Source organism: Polyodon spathula, chromosome 24, assembly GCF_017654505.1.
Source record: "Polyodon spathula isolate WHYD16114869_AA chromosome 24, ASM1765450v1, whole genome shotgun sequence".
Taxonomy (NCBI): domain Eukaryota; kingdom Metazoa; phylum Chordata; class Actinopteri; order Acipenseriformes; family Polyodontidae; genus Polyodon; species Polyodon spathula.
In genome coordinates, this window is record NC_054557.1 from 13,280,404 (window position 1) to 13,295,970 (window position 15,567).

The following is a 15,567-nucleotide window of genomic DNA, read 5'->3' on the forward strand; positions in this document are numbered from 1 at the left end:
GACTTTATTGAGCATTGTCTTTACCGTAGTAGTTTTGTGCATGCTGCTCTTCTATAAAGCTGAGAAAGACTTCATATCTATTACATGTGTTTGTATGTAAGTGAAACTTTGTACATGCTGACTGTTCATGGGTGTTATTAAGCATTGTCTGCATAGATTATGCCTTTTAGCAAAATATTAGTGTAAAATTTAAAAAGAGAAGTTACCACTGATGTTTATTCTTCCAGTGCTGATGCAGAATGCATCATTTTGTTTTAAAAAGACCAGAAATAATAAATGTTAATTAAGAAAAAAAATAGTGGTGTATTTTAACATTAGAAAAAAGTGTATTAAACAAGGTGGCCACATACCAAGTTAATGCCTTCTGTGCACTGAAAGTAATACATCGTTTGTGAGGGAATGTTACAAGGGTTTCAGAGGATATATATATATATATATATGAGAAAATACTTATGACCTGCCAGGCAACATTAATTGTTGGTGGGCACATTCTTTAAAATTTCTTTAAAATGAAATAATATTGTTTAAAAAAGAAAGAAAAACATTTGCAGTCACAGTACCACATTGTTGTTAAGTTTTTCAAATTACAATATTCTTCAATAGTTGTAAAATTACATTGTGTAAAAGAAATTCTGTCGGGATGTCTGATTGTCTTTACATCACAAATGTTCTTAACACTTCCATGTATTTTGTGAATGATTGAATTTGCAGTTGTTGCTTTCATCATGAAGATTCATGGTGGTCTTTATACCTCCTGAGCAGCTGAACTGCATGGATGTGGTTGTACCTCAGGGATTCCTGCAATGGTGTATTACCCCACCTATAAATAAAAGGTCAGGTGTTACTTTTATTTTAAAGTTTCTCTTACAACAATAATTTCAAGTAAACATAGTACCAGGCTTTGAACGTTCCTTAGCACATGTTAGTGAGAGTACAAGAGCCATTGACTATAAGGAGGTGCCTGGCTCATCTGTCTTCACCTAAGCAACTAGCATTCAAACACAAGTTACCTATCAATGGCCATGTGGTCTGCTCCAGCATTTTCTATAAGGAATTTTATAACTTCAAGATGTCCTTCAGAGGCAGCAACATGCAGGGCAGATCTGCTGTCGTAGTCAACCGAATTGACATCCACTCCCGACAGCAAGTATCTGTGAAAACGAATGTGTTATATTTAGTTGTTCTTTATCTGATTTATGATACAAGTTATAAATAACACCTGTAACACTCAGACGTAAGAACTAACAACTAGCCCAATTAAGCAACTGATGGAGCCTTGCAAACAGCTTTCCATAGAGGGTAAGTCAACCAGATGCATATTAAACGGTTCCCTTACCAATCACTGACACCACCACTGTTTAGCTGATGGCATGGCTATATGGACTTACCTTCGCAGCGAACGCACATCTCCTCTATAAGCTGCCAGCAGTACATTCATTATCTGGTACCCCTTTACAATTAAAGCAGAAACAAAGTGTTTTTTTAATGATTTACATTAGCAGATACTGTATAATAATTTAGTATTTTACAAGTGAAAATGTGTTGGTTTGCTGTAAACTGGCTTTAGTTTGTAACATTGCGTTGGTAGGTTACAGAATTCACTCGTATCATTTCAGGTCAGCCAAGTATGCATTTAAAGAGTATTCAGGTTTATATATTGAAAACTACTGGGAGAAGCTGCCTGTACAAGTTGTTTAATTGATTGTAATAAAAATCCAAGATAAGGGTATGTTATAGCAAACCAACATATTTTTATTATGACCTAACATAAATTTAACAAAATGTGCACATATCACATAAATACATTAGAATGTATACATGCCTCTGATTCTGCTTTCCACTGTCTGTATGTGACAACCTGGCGGAATGGGGTTCTGATATCAAAGCTGTGCAGCTGGAATGCTGAAACCAGTTCCTAGAAAACAAAATATTATGAACACGTGCCTTGTTCATGAAGTCGTTTTTTAGCCTGTTTGAACTGAATTGAACATCATGTTTAACAATCATTTTGCATCACCTGACAAAAGTGCACTCCTTTCCAAGAGTTACCAAAGGCATCCAGCTCTGGAGACCAGCAGGCGATGCCCATTACTCCCGGAACCACTGCCAGCAGGAGACCATTTTTGCTTGATTTTGCTGGTATTGATGTCTGCAAAGGAGTATTATATAAAATGCTTTAAATGTTTCTTCACGCCAATAAAAGTTATATAGTAACATAGATACAGTACAATAGTCTACCACCAGATGGTTCTACATTAAGATAATATTTCAGACATAATTTGTATTTAGGGAACTTGCCTTAAAATGGAAAGTTCTGGAATAATCATTCATCCCTGCCACCTGCATCATGGACAACGCATTCCGGACAGAGGAAGGCCCCAATACTTGGTCATCTGACAGAGGACAAAGGCCCCCATTGGCTAATGTGGCAGCCATAGCAGCTCCAGACTCGCACGTCACTTCTGTAGATAAACCCTGTCAAAAAATAAAAGGAAAAATTTATTCTGATGAAATCCAGTAATGAGATTTACAGGAAACAAGGTACTGAGCAACAAAACTTGAAGTACATACAGTACCTGCAGCATTAGGTCCAGTGCAGCACCAATATCAACCGACTCTGGAAAACACTAATATAAAAGATGTCTTAATAAACGAGTCTCATAAAACCCTGTTCAACTGAGTAAAGTCCTACTGGTGTTGCAAAAGGCAATTTTCTGGACTGTATTGCATTCAGGTGTAGCAAAGCTGTTTAAACAAAAACACTTTCTTTTTGTGCCCTAGTCATAAAGCTTTAAGGATGTTTTATTTGCGTATAATGTATGTAGTGTTTAAAAACATTATCTTTGTTGCTTTGCAAAAGTGAGAACAAACTACCAACACCGTCATTTGCTAAGTGTATGCAAAGCAATGATGACCACGTGTGTTAAGAACTCACTTTGTTTTCTTGAAGGAAAAATGACAGAGCGTGGAGTCTGATGCTCTCTTTCCTCAGGTTTTGATGTCTGTAATCATAAATTGTCATTGTTTGAATGACTTTATTTCAACAAACAGGAATTTAAAACATAAAACATTCATCAGTCACTGTTCAGTTCAGTACGAAGCCCATCTTTCAACGAAGCTTACCTGCTGCAATTCAGATTGACATTTCCTTTATTACAGAGTCTTCTAAATAGGTTCAAAACCTGAAATATAAATGAAAAAAATAAATAATGGAAAATGGAAAATTGTGCAAAACCTTTGTAAAACTAACTTTGCCGTTTCAAAGACAGCGCTTGTACACTGTGAGCTACTCACTGATTCATACTTTTCCTCCTCTACACCAAGCCCAGCAGCTAGCTGTTCAAAAGAAATACAATTAATCAGTTGCAGTTTATCTACAGCTAGTGTAGAAAAGAATCAATAGTGCTAAATGTTGAAATACTTAAGTCGAAACATTTGTCATTGAATTGATCAAGCTTCTTTTAGTATTGTTAAACCGTGCAATTTAAAGAAATGATGTATTCACATAAACAGCCAAAAGCATTTAAGTAAATATGCACTTAAAGCATTCTAACAATTACACAACCAAAACACTGACTTGCTCTGTTCCTCATTGTGCTGGGATTAAAAGCAGAAGTGTATGTTTTCCTGTGTAAAACTGCAATATGTCAAGTAATTCCGCCTGCTCTCATAACTGTAGGTACAGTATCTAAATAATAAACCATTATTGAGAATGCAAAGCTTGTACCTGTAATAATGATGAGGTTATGATGGCTCCTGTTTCAACAAGCGGACTGTGAGGAATCCCTACAAGATAACCGATAAGAACATCTATTTTATGATACTGTATTTCTTTACTGGCTCAGTAATATCAAACATCCCTTTGTACTAGATTGTGTAATAGATTCCTGCAGACACCAGCTGAGGTGCTACTCTGCAGTTTGCATACCTTGCTTGGTCAGCGTAAAGGACGAATCGTGCTTCGAATACTCTTCTATCCCGACGTATCTGTGTACATAATCAGCATTGAACTGCTCCACCGCAATGCCATAAACCAGGGGCCAGGAGCACTCTCCCAAAAGACATGGCTCTGCAGAGTCCCCCAGAGATAGCCTGCAAACAAGTTTCAACACGGTGACATGCTTCACAGACCCAGGTACAGCACTACACCTGTTAGAACCCACATTGAAATCGCTGTACTACCTGGGCAGCACAGGTACGGCTGGAGGTATTCTTTGGGGAGGGGGAGTAGAGATTATTCCCCTCTAGAGAGCTCAATTGGGATTCAATATTTAGGAGGCGGAACTTAGCTTGTAAACCTTCACTATGGAGGAGCCCTCTCCATAGTATTCGTCAATCAGTCACCCCTGGGGGCAAACACCACAGGGATTATTAAAGATCTAAAGCGTGTCTGCCACTGTTGGGACCATTAAAACAGACCCTTCAATGTCTGTGTCCCCGCTTTATAATAGTCTGCAGGTCTGTGCTATGGGGCTGTCTAGTGACCAGTGTGATCCAGGACACACAAAGCAACTTTTTGGCAAGCAGTGTTATCCTACCTTTGTCCATCCGCTGTACAAATTGAAACACCCCACTTCCCACTGCCACTCTCGAGGCTGTCCAGCTCTGACTGAAACAAAAAGACAACATCAGAGGTGTGGTAGTTCATTTACATTCTTAATAACATGAAGAAAACATTACAAGAATAATAACATTAGCATGAACAATTTAAAGTGTCAGATTTGACTCATTTATGACGTGAAAACATAAAACATACCCAGATTATCGTTAATCATGGATGACTTATTTTAATTTAAGTAAAGTAGCCCAAGGCTAGTGGTAATCGAGGTCTGTAGAGTGATTACATAACCCATCCGCATCCGTACCATGCTGTACTAATACTGTATATGGTCTTGGGTTTATAGATTGGCTTTCTATAATAAACATGTATTATTACTGTTGTATATCTCTTATATTCGTGTGGAATACAACCTATTCAGTTACACACAACTAGTACAAATTTGGCATAGATATAGAAAGATGGACCAGCTGAGAGAATTCAAACACTGTTTGAAAGAATGTAGTATAATTTTACATTGGCTTGTCTTTCTAGACCTATGCTGCAAATGCCAATTCATTTCTAAGCACCATCACACCTTGAACGAAGAGAGTTGTTTGCACTTCATGAAAATCTTCTGGGTTTCCTCAGTAAATGTTGGGAAATCTGGAATCACAAACCTGCCCTGCAGAGCTTTCAGTATGAAAGACACAAATCCAGTCACACACCTGGCAATACAAGGATTAGGAAACAGGTCAGAAATGTAGGGGTTACAAGCTCTATTTTGAACTTCTAGAAACGTAGCTAATCAACCAGAATCTGCAAAATGTTCCCCCATTGCTGTACTGGCTCCCTTAAATCTACCAGGTTAGCTTTTATACAGTACTTCAATAGCAATAATAAAGACACGTGACTATTAAACTAGATTGCAAAAAAAAACCAAAAACTATATCTGAATATAATTCCACACTCTGCATATTATAAACAAGCATCAATATAAATCCTGTTTACCAAGCAAAAAACTATTCCAGGCAGTTACCTGCTAGATGCACTGCATGATATTAAAACAGCTGGTTCAGAGCTTAGGGTTTCTCATGATTTTATGAAGCTGATCGTGAAGCTCCAGTTCCATCTCCAGCCACTCAAACTCGCAACACTCTTACCTGTGAAAGGTATTTCTGTCCACAGTGCCGTCAGCTTGCTGCAGCTTCTTCATTAGTAAGTAACAGTCCTTTATCCTGGGGTCACTTTTACGAATTCCAGAGCTCCAAACCGCCTGCAGAAGAAACAGCTATCATAGGTGGAGCATCTCTCTGAGATAGTCTTAGCGGTTGATTGGATCAACAGCAACTAGGGTTAGAGGAGTGTTTTACAACATTGGACTGTATTAACCACAGTCCTGGGGTAATCCTGGGGCGACAACAAAGTGGTTCATGCAACCCATTGAGATTCCCTGATGCTGTAAAATGCTCTAGCAAAAGAATCCAGTGGTGACTTTTCCAAACGGATATCAAACCAACCTCTTAATGCTGACAGATTGAAATACGTAAACCTGTATTGTCACAAGGTAATATATTACTGCATAACAGTTTCTCAATGGTAACTTTTAGACGTTAATTAAAGTGATGTTTTCAAGACTTGTTGAAGATTGTACTGTACCTCAAAAAAATGAGCCATGTTAACAGCTCCTTCAGATGCAAAACTTTCAAACAATACATCGGCAGCCCTGCAGGATTTAAGACAGACCTGGCTTTAGCACAAAGAGGGGTATGCTTTAAATATCAGTTCAACACTGCTTTTTTTTATCAACTCTGTTTTGTTGTTTCTTTACAATTCCTACAGTAATACTGAAGTCATTAAGGGGAAAGGGAGAAACGAGGGAGAAGAAGAAGCGAGGGACACGCTAATCCGTTCCAATTACAGTATCGGCAGTTTAGATCAAATTCAGACATGTCCTGATCTTTGGTATTAAACTCCATTTTAGTTCTAGTTCCTTTAGCAAAAATGACTTGACTGTACTTGTTTTGAACGTATCCATAGAACTTTAAAAGAGCTATTCGGTTGGTCAGTTTTCATACAAACTGAAAGGATTTCATCTAATTGAGTCCCACACAAACTCTGCCAGTAATATAGATTTGGATTCTTTTAAAGCTCTGACCTCCAGTACAGTGTGTTTAACAACACAAGGATAACAAGAAAGCCAAGGCCAAGCAAAACATGTCAGTATTTGTAACATAGTACACTGATACTACTACAGAGTCTGTCGCACTGCTTTTGAGCACAGGCTCTCTCAATGAAATTAAACCAGCTGGTGCAGTCTGTATGCATTTAATTACATTTCAAATCAATGCAACAGAAAATAGAAACCCCTGGATTTCTTATGCATACGGTATGAGATTCTCTAGTTTCCCAAGTGCTTTCGATTATTTCACTCACCCATGATGTATCTACAGGATACGGTGCATTGATGTGATAAACTTATTTTCTAATCACCCTGTATATTAACGACCTCTGCTACAACTGGACTTACACTTTCTTTTTAGAATGAGGCTGCTGAGAGTCCACCTTAGTTTTGCTTTTCCAAAACTGGTTTCCGTGGCAAAGGAGCTCCCCATGTGGAGCTGAGGACATCTGCTTCCTGTTATTGACAAACACCGACGCTCCTGCACACAGACAATGAGAGAGAATCTGAGCTCATCTCATCAGAACCTTCAGTATGATATTGTGTTACCAGCCAACATCAGGGGCAGGCAGTTTGTATGGGAATGTAGTGCTCATGAAAGGTGATGGGCAGTGTTTAAAATTCCGAAGGTTGCAATAACAGTACACTGAGATATTCCAAGTAACCTAGCACAGTTTTGCAGCAACGCTGAACACAAAAGCCAGTGAAACTATATTATAAGGCTTTAAAAAAGTAACACATAACAAGTGTAACAGCAGTAGTTTGTACCAGTCGTACTTTTTTAACATGTTCTGGCTTTGCAGATCACATACATTTGAAGGATTGTGAAAAGCAAGTAATTACACTAAGAGCAATAGCCCCTGGCTATGCACATTTCTTTATAACACTGCGACGTAAAGGTTTACCTGTGGGACCTGGAGTCACCAGGTTTACTGGTTTCTGTGCCTTGGGAGCAGTTCTGGTCCTTAGGCCACCCACCTTTGCTACTAAGGGGGTCTCCTGCAGAAAGAAGACGCCCCTGCATGTTAGAGTGCAAGGTCTCACTTCTCAACATGTGTCTTTTAAACTCTGCACGCTACAGTGTGGTAATGAGCCAGGGACCTCAGAAGGCAGACCTAAGATTTGAGAGCTGGTTTTATATTTCCAATATCCTTTCAAGTTGTTGTTACTACACTGCACAGCAAGTGGCAAATGAGACAAAAAAATGGTATGCTGCTAGACCCTTTACATGGCTGTAATCCTGCAATCTTTTCTTTCCTTCAGCTGGCAGAGTTTCATTGCTCGAAAATGTGTGTCCCCCCCCCCCCCACAACAAAAGCACCTTTCAAATACACATGCACATTCTTTAGCCCTCTTTGTATTTACTTTGCCTTGAGGGGCTAAGAAAGGAGAAAGCTTATAATTATAATTGGTGATTTTACTAGGAGCCAAGCTGCAAAAGAGACCCACACAAAAGCAGACAACAGCTATAAAGCCACAGGTGATGGTGCTTTGTTGTTAGTCTGGGGTTTTGAAAGCACGCTCCTGTTTTGCAGTATGGGCATGCCTGCCTGAATTTGGCTCAAGACTCAATTTTCTTCCAGTCACTGGCAGGCTGTTTTTCACATATATTTTCTTGAATCAATTGTTACAGTTTTCTGAAAAAGTGCCTAATATTAATATATTCCCCTCCTTGTTTATATTGTAACCTGATCCTGGGAGTTTCAGTACCATTAGTAGTTCAAAGTTCAAAGAGTTTCCCTGTTCTACTCAGTACAGCACAGTATGCAGGACATTGCTCACTCTCCAGTAATGCTTGATAAGACACACATGTTAAAATGTTTGCAACATGTATACCTCATACTGTGCAGGAAGTAATCCTAATGATCAAGTGCTATTTGTATGTGAGAATGATCTTATTAGCAGTCCTGAGAGTTTAACATCTGGTATTTGTTACAGTGTAGGCTTCTAACAGGACTGAGCCTGTACCTGGTTTTCAGCACTCCTTGGTTGTGGTGAATTCCTTTCCGGATGGGAGTCTTTCATTAAACCATTTTCTGAAACATAACAAAGCAATCTTTTATACTTCAGAGCCAAAATAACACGAAGTTGCCAACTTTGCAAAAAAACAAAACAAACAAAAAAAAGAAAAACAACCTCTGTTGGGTGCAAATACTGTTCTTAATTGTTTCTTCTCTGCAAACAGCTCACTGTATGTTTTATAAGGTGATTAAAGACTAAAGATTGAGATATAAATACTGCAAATATACATGAAAGAGGCTCCCAAACAGAAGTGAGGAAGCAGTGCAAAGTCATTACAGAAAACAAAAGTATTTTCACACACCCATTGTATTTATAACATTTATGACATACTTTTGCAGAAAGTACTAATTTACTGAACCACATGACCAGAAAATGCACTGGGCTATGGAACAGTTTAGCAAACAGTAGACAAGAGTTTTGAGATAATTAGACTATGGAAAATGAAAAAGTATCTCACTCACAAGAATATCACCAAAAGGGTGTACATAAAACCAATGAGGCAGGTGAGTAAATGCTGTGTCTCTTGTTTCAACATGTAAAAGAAGCAGCTATGTCCCACAATCAATAAGCATCTTAAACGTCTCTTCTAAATTATACATACCTGGAAGATCTTCTTCCTCATTGGGCTCCAGCAGTTTGTTCCCATCCAGCCCCCCATACCGCTTTCTCCACTTCCGACGTAGGGATGGAGTTCTCTGAAAACTGGGCAAAGCACAACATACACACATTAACATAAAACTGCACTCACTTGTGCCGTCTTGGATACAGAAGCACCTGCCAGTTGAGCAGCTTTTGTTCCTGTCAGATACTGCAGTCAGCTCCATATCAGAATGCTGCTGTCATACAAAACGTAACTGAAAACCGACATCAAACAGGGAAAATCATCTTTTATATATTACAAAATGCATGTCAGAGTGGCCATCTGCATGACACTTGCTATTGATCCATATAATCAAGCAATTAGACATATTACAATGGTGAACATCCATTCCTTACACACAAGGCAAACCTGATGTGCTAAAGCTGCCTTAACTAAATTAGACTGCCTTACCTCCTAACTGACCCCAGTACCCGAGTAAACATAAATCGCACATCTTCCAATATACAATTTTATCAGAAAAACACTTCAGAAAAATTGCAAATATAAGTTAATGATCACAGCAAACATTATGATAAAGCATTAAAAGCTAATATCCTGTACAGTCTCAACTCAGCAGCATGTTCAGTACCCAATGTGCTTAGCTTCAGGCTAGCCTTTTCCTTAATCACTCTGTTTACCACGCTGTGTGCAGAATCCAATACACTCCTGTATGTTGAACAATTCCTTAAAAACAAAAACAAAACAAAACAAAACTGTTGGTGCAAAAAGATCGTATCAGACCTTACCAGAGAAAAGGGTTTTCCTCATTGGCATCCAGAGTTTGGTGGTTTTCCATCTGGGAATGGCAACTTCCAGCTTTGTCAGCCCAGCAGAGGATCAGACTTGCTGGCCTCACACAAAATCTTCTTTTAGCAAGCAAGCTCAGACTTGTGATGGTGGGTAAAACAGATCCAGCATGCACTTACCGGACGTGAATATAACTTGCAGGTTTTCTGTCTCTGTATTGTAAAAAGAAAATGCTTGTTTTCTAAGGGAATCTTGCACACACTGGGTAACTCTATGAGCTGTATGAATGAATGAGGCTGAGAGAGAGTGTGAAGTCTGAACTGGAGGCGGTCTCCTGATGCATGTCTGGAATGCTGCTCTACTCCACTTATACCACAGGGGTAAAAACAACTTTGGAAAAGTTTAAAAAGCAACCAGCTGGAGATTCAGCCTTTACTCCATGTTGTAGGTGTCCTGTGCACAAACCGCTCTGATCTGTCAGGAGGCTTTTACAGAGCTGCTGCTACTACAAATGGGCTTGAATAATCACAGTTAACAAATCCTCTACTGTCCAGTTACAGCAATGCCAGTGATTTCATCAGCTATTTATTATTATGTTTAAGTGATTATGGTAATCAGACAGGTAACATTATATGATTAACTACTTTGGGCCTGAATGCAGGTTTAACTGGTCCGATTAAACAAGTTCGAACAGGATTGGAACAAAGGTCACCCCTGACCTGCCTTGCACCCTCCTGATTTGGGTGGCGATTAGTATTATTGAATTTCAAAGATACCAAACCAGCTGAAAGACTTACACACATGTATAGTTAGCTTATCCCAATCTTGCCTTTTCTTGATGTAACAATTTTGCATAAGCTAAGGGCTTGATTTGGAAGGAATGATTGACAGCACAGTATTGTATGTATTTACTTACCCGTTTTAAAGCAAGGGGGTATTTCTTAAAGGTTTGTGACAAACAGGTAATAGGTAAGCCTTATTTCTATGTTGTTTTTTTTTTTTCTTTAAATTTCAAGGTAATGCAAAAAGCACCAGAGCAAAATATTGATTTCATTTTTTTACCGTAAGGTGTTGTTTTCAAAGGTGTGTAGTGCAGCACGTGCACACGCATTGAATCCTCAGTTGGGGCATCACGCAGGCGCAGTAGTGTCAATAAACTGGTTCGTGATGAGTTGCAGCGATCTGTTTTCTTTGGTAGAGCGGTTTTTAAAAAAGTGCTTTACTTTGATTTAGGTTGACTTCGCTACTGACTTGATGAGTGAAAAAAACAAAACGCGTTTTTAATGAGTAATTCGCGTTTATTAACTAGATTTATTCAAAGCTGTTGTAACGTTTTAATTAGGTCATTTCTAAGAATAAAAACAAGCGGCCTCCAACCACACCGCGCTTTCCTACAACTGGAACCGCTCTTCAAGCACTGTAACGGGAGGGGTTTCTCATCACCCCGCAAAATCAAACACACACGAAACTACACCACTAGGGCTAACACAATGCCAAAAGATAACAAAACGGTAGGGTAAAGAGTATTCTGTTTGGCTGCTTAATTAACCTTTGTCAAATAATTACCTGAATGATATATATTTTTCTGTTATAAAAAGTCGATATTTTATGTCAGTTCTAATTTTGACCTAACGGGGCAGCAACGTGTATGTACAGTACCGCACTGTAGTGTAATACACACTGTACAGATGAGCTGCACTGACCATAACCAGATACACAATATTCAATAAGACTTCGATTATTTAACGATGTAGTCAACGTCAGAGCGGAATTCATCACATTTTGATCCACACGGCACTATCAATTTGTGTGTACCTGTAATAATATCTAACGTACTTTTAAAATTTGCTTTCCAGAAAAAGTCTCAGAGCAAAGACACACCAATATCCCCTGAAGTTCCCGCAGGTCCAGTGTCACGTGATAAAACAGGCTGCGTGACCATCGCCATACATGCCAAACCTGGGGCCAAACAAAACGCCGTTACAGGTGCGGTTCACAGTACAGGTTTGCCTTCGTTTAACGTGGAATGGAAAACAATAATTTGTGCAAATATCGTCATTTCTGGGGCAAAGATGTGTTTCTCGTTTTCATATTGAATTAAATATAGAAATAAGGATGTTCTATTTTTTTTATCTGTAAGAAAGCAGCACGGTGTAAACATTAAAATCTCCTACCTGGTCAGATGACCTTGTAAGCAAAAGAGAAAAACAATTCCTATTAACGCATTTCAAGCAGGAAAATAAAGACTGGCCTTAGAAATGTATAAAGCTTGTGGGCACACAGGCTGGCTATGTAGTTGCATGGCTCCATGGTTGTATTTGTGTTTATTTTGCTTTTGTTTAGATGTGTCAACAGAAGCAGTAGGTGTCGCTATAGCAGCACCTCCGTCAGACGGGGAAGCAAATGCAGAACTTGTTTGGTATCTCTCCAGGGTCCTGGAACTGAAGAAAAGTCAAGTAACCCTGGATAAGGTGCGCTGCTAATGTTCCTCTTAAGGACCCCTACAGGTGTATGCAACTCCTAAAACACTGAAATGCAAGCAGTGTGCAGTGCACACTGTTCACATTAAATAAACCTGTGAACCTAAAAGGGAAACTGTTTGGGTGCATGGACTTTCTTTTAAAAAGAGAATTTTTTGTAAATTGCTAACAGTGCATGCATTCTGATATTACGCTTGAGCAAACATACCAATTGCATTTAATTGTTCTCCTTTGAAAACAGGGCTGTAAATCACGAGAGAAGGTAGTGAAGCTTTCAGCATCTGTAAGTCCAGAAGAGGTTCTGGAGAGACTGAAAAAGGAAGCTGCCAACAGCTAAGAGGATTAGAGGGCTATCATGTCACATTTCAGATTGGTTGACCTGCCAGCTGGGCAAAAAACTGTATCCATGGAAACGGAGCACTGTTGGAAGATAGAATTAACTGTATGAGTGATACAGTAACCATTCATACAGTCCCTATATAGATGAAAAGCTGATGAAAAAGGAAAAGATGAATACACGCAGAGAATTACATAAAGCAAGTTACTTGAGTATTGTAATATTTGGGACCTGCAGTTAGATTTGTAAAATCTTCAAAGGGATCTGGATTTTAAAGGATCAAAGATAACTCGGGGGTTCATACACACAGTAATATTGTAACTGTAAGTGAGGTTATATGTTATTAAAACTGTTTCATTAATATCCATGATTGTGCTTGTATCAAAGTCCTTAGCTACAGGTTTTTTTTTTTTTTTATATGAACCTGTCTGGCAAAAAATCAGCATGTGAGTTTCTTATAGCACATGACAGTTGAAACTAGACTTGCATATTCTTATGTGCTGTTAGATCGAGCATGGATCTGTTTCACAGCTCAGATCATTCCAATGATTTAAACCATATCCAGCAAAGCAAACAAGTTACTTCTATATTGCCAAATTATTTACATATTCAAAATAAAGATATCGGAAACTTGTTCTGCATTTTGTCATTTTTGTTTAATAAGAAAATATTTTCTATCTAATTTGGCACAGCACTTTATGGTTAGGGATTCAGCATGGGTAATTGATCCACCCAGATTCCATTCTTCATACACCTGTGCAAATAAATGACGTCCACAATAAAAAGAAAAAATATATATATACACACACACACACACACACACACACACACACACACACATATATATATATATATATATATATATATATATATATATATATATATATATATATATAAACTGATTTAAAAGCTCTTGTTTCTTATCTGTATCTGAAGTTCAGGTGTATTACAAAATTCACCCTCCCTGTACCTCAGCTCAGGTGTGTTGCAGACATCCACCCTCGCTGACCCTCAGGGCATTGCTAGCAACTGGTAAGTCTTCAATTCTTTATGTTGCATTTCATTTCATTGCTGTATTTTTTGAGCACAGTACCTTTTTCAAGATTATACCGAAAAAAAAATTGCCTTTTTACTGTACATGATTTAGAGAATAAAAGCTTAATCTTGGTTGAGCGTTTGAAATACATGATAAAACAAACAAAAAAAAACCCAGTAAGTTGTTTTATAGACCTCGATAGTGTAGATCGGACTTGTATAAATTGATTATATTTAAACAATGTTTAAATACAAGGGTGCTAAACACAGTTTCTTATTTGCTGCACGACCCCTCTTCTTGTAGCAGCAGATGAACAGAAGGCTTGAGTCTGGAAAAGTGCGGATAGGAATCCCGATGAGCAGCTGCAGGACCTCCTGTTGCCCCCATGACCTTCAGCCGCCAGCGTCTCCAAGCATTGAAAATGGGACTCGAGCGCCATGGCAACCTGGACAGGCAATCCATATCTGTCATGAGACCTTGTGTACGTAACCCATCAAGAAAAGCATACAGCTGAAAATACAGATTCTTTCCCCGATTCTATGACGTTATCCATTACCCAGTTAATCAGCATTAGAGTGAGGCTATTATGATGTAAATCACCTTTGTCCATACAAAACCAGTCAATTTCTGTTTGTGTTCTGTTCGTTCGTGAACGGCTGTAAGCTCCGTCCTTCACCAGCATCAGATCCAGCTGCCCAGTAGAACTGTGCAAGTTCTCACTGAGAAGTTTAAGGATGTGCATGGGGGTGGGGTGTCCAGCTGCAGACAGGTAACTGCAGGCTTTCTTTTTTATTATGCATCTTTGTGTAGGTATTGATTGGATACTGGGTCATTCTGTCTTGGTTAAGTTGCATGCTTAACAAAGGGTTTTACATTCAGTATTAAAATAATAATAATAATATATTCAGTTCATAAGAAATTACCCAGATCACTGTATTGTACAAAAATTAACAAGGCAGGCTTTCATTTTGGGTCAGGGCCAGTTCAAGGCCTGTTTCATTTTGCCTGATTTTCTGCATTTCCTTGCTGCTGCACTAGAGGGAGCTACAGGGACACTGGAAAGCTGTGCAGAACCTGCTCCCGATGCAAGACAAACTATTCACCAGGCCTTCACTGACGTTAATGTCCCTGAAAAGCTGCAATCACAACCCCCCCAGATAAGCAGGTCCATAAATGGCAAGCAGAGCATTATCACCACATTAAAAATAAATTAAAAAGACTCTGGAAGTATTTTTTATTTTTATTTTTCACCACCCACAGAGAGCAGTTACTTCTAATAAGCTGGGTTATTTTTTAGCAATAATTCACATTTAGTCTGAGAAAGACATTTTCATATGGTTCTTAGTGACATGATACTCAGTAGTTAGTCTAAAATCTGTTATTTCTGTGGTAGCTTCTATAAGACATGCTCACTGAACCACTAGTGATGGAATGTGATCAAATGCCTCCTTCACGCTCTGCATTGACGAGACATTGTATGAAATCAACACTTAACTATTTTAACCATAATACCGTAAAAATACAAACACCAGACTGTGCATTTACTCGTTTTGGTCACATCTTCGTACATTCTAAGTGGTGTCATT

General features: G+C 38.6%; 2 protein-coding genes across 2 annotated transcripts; one reads left to right on the plus strand and one right to left on the minus strand.

Annotated features, from left to right (window-relative positions):
* Nucleotides 1-723: 723 nt before the first annotated feature.
* glsl (glutaminase like) lies at nucleotides 724-10,419 on the minus strand. Its single transcript, XM_041226865.1, has 21 exons — nucleotides 10,128-10,419; nucleotides 9,343-9,443; nucleotides 8,688-8,755; nucleotides 7,625-7,718; nucleotides 7,068-7,200; nucleotides 6,197-6,263; nucleotides 5,701-5,813; nucleotides 5,136-5,265; nucleotides 4,539-4,609; nucleotides 3,929-4,092; nucleotides 3,728-3,786; nucleotides 3,295-3,336; nucleotides 3,124-3,182; nucleotides 2,936-3,002; nucleotides 2,577-2,627; nucleotides 2,299-2,475; nucleotides 2,018-2,149; nucleotides 1,823-1,915; nucleotides 1,389-1,450; nucleotides 1,011-1,151; nucleotides 724-820 (listed from the first exon to the last, which is right to left on the minus strand). The coding sequence occupies exons 1-21, from the start codon at nucleotides 10,175-10,177 to the stop codon at nucleotides 724-726; spliced, it is 1,971 nt and encodes a 656-aa protein (XP_041082799.1). The 5' UTR covers nucleotides 10,178-10,419.
* Nucleotides 10,420-11,267: 848 nt separating this feature from the next.
* c24h15orf40 (chromosome 24 C15orf40 homolog) lies at nucleotides 11,268-13,569 on the plus strand. The gene is made up of 4 exons (XM_041226788.1): nucleotides 11,268-11,639; nucleotides 11,985-12,114; nucleotides 12,472-12,599; nucleotides 12,850-13,569. The coding sequence occupies exons 1-4, from the start codon at nucleotides 11,412-11,414 to the stop codon at nucleotides 12,943-12,945; spliced, it is 582 nt and encodes a 193-aa protein (XP_041082722.1). The 5' UTR covers nucleotides 11,268-11,411; the 3' UTR covers nucleotides 12,946-13,569.
* Nucleotides 13,570-15,567: the final 1,998 nt, after the last annotated feature.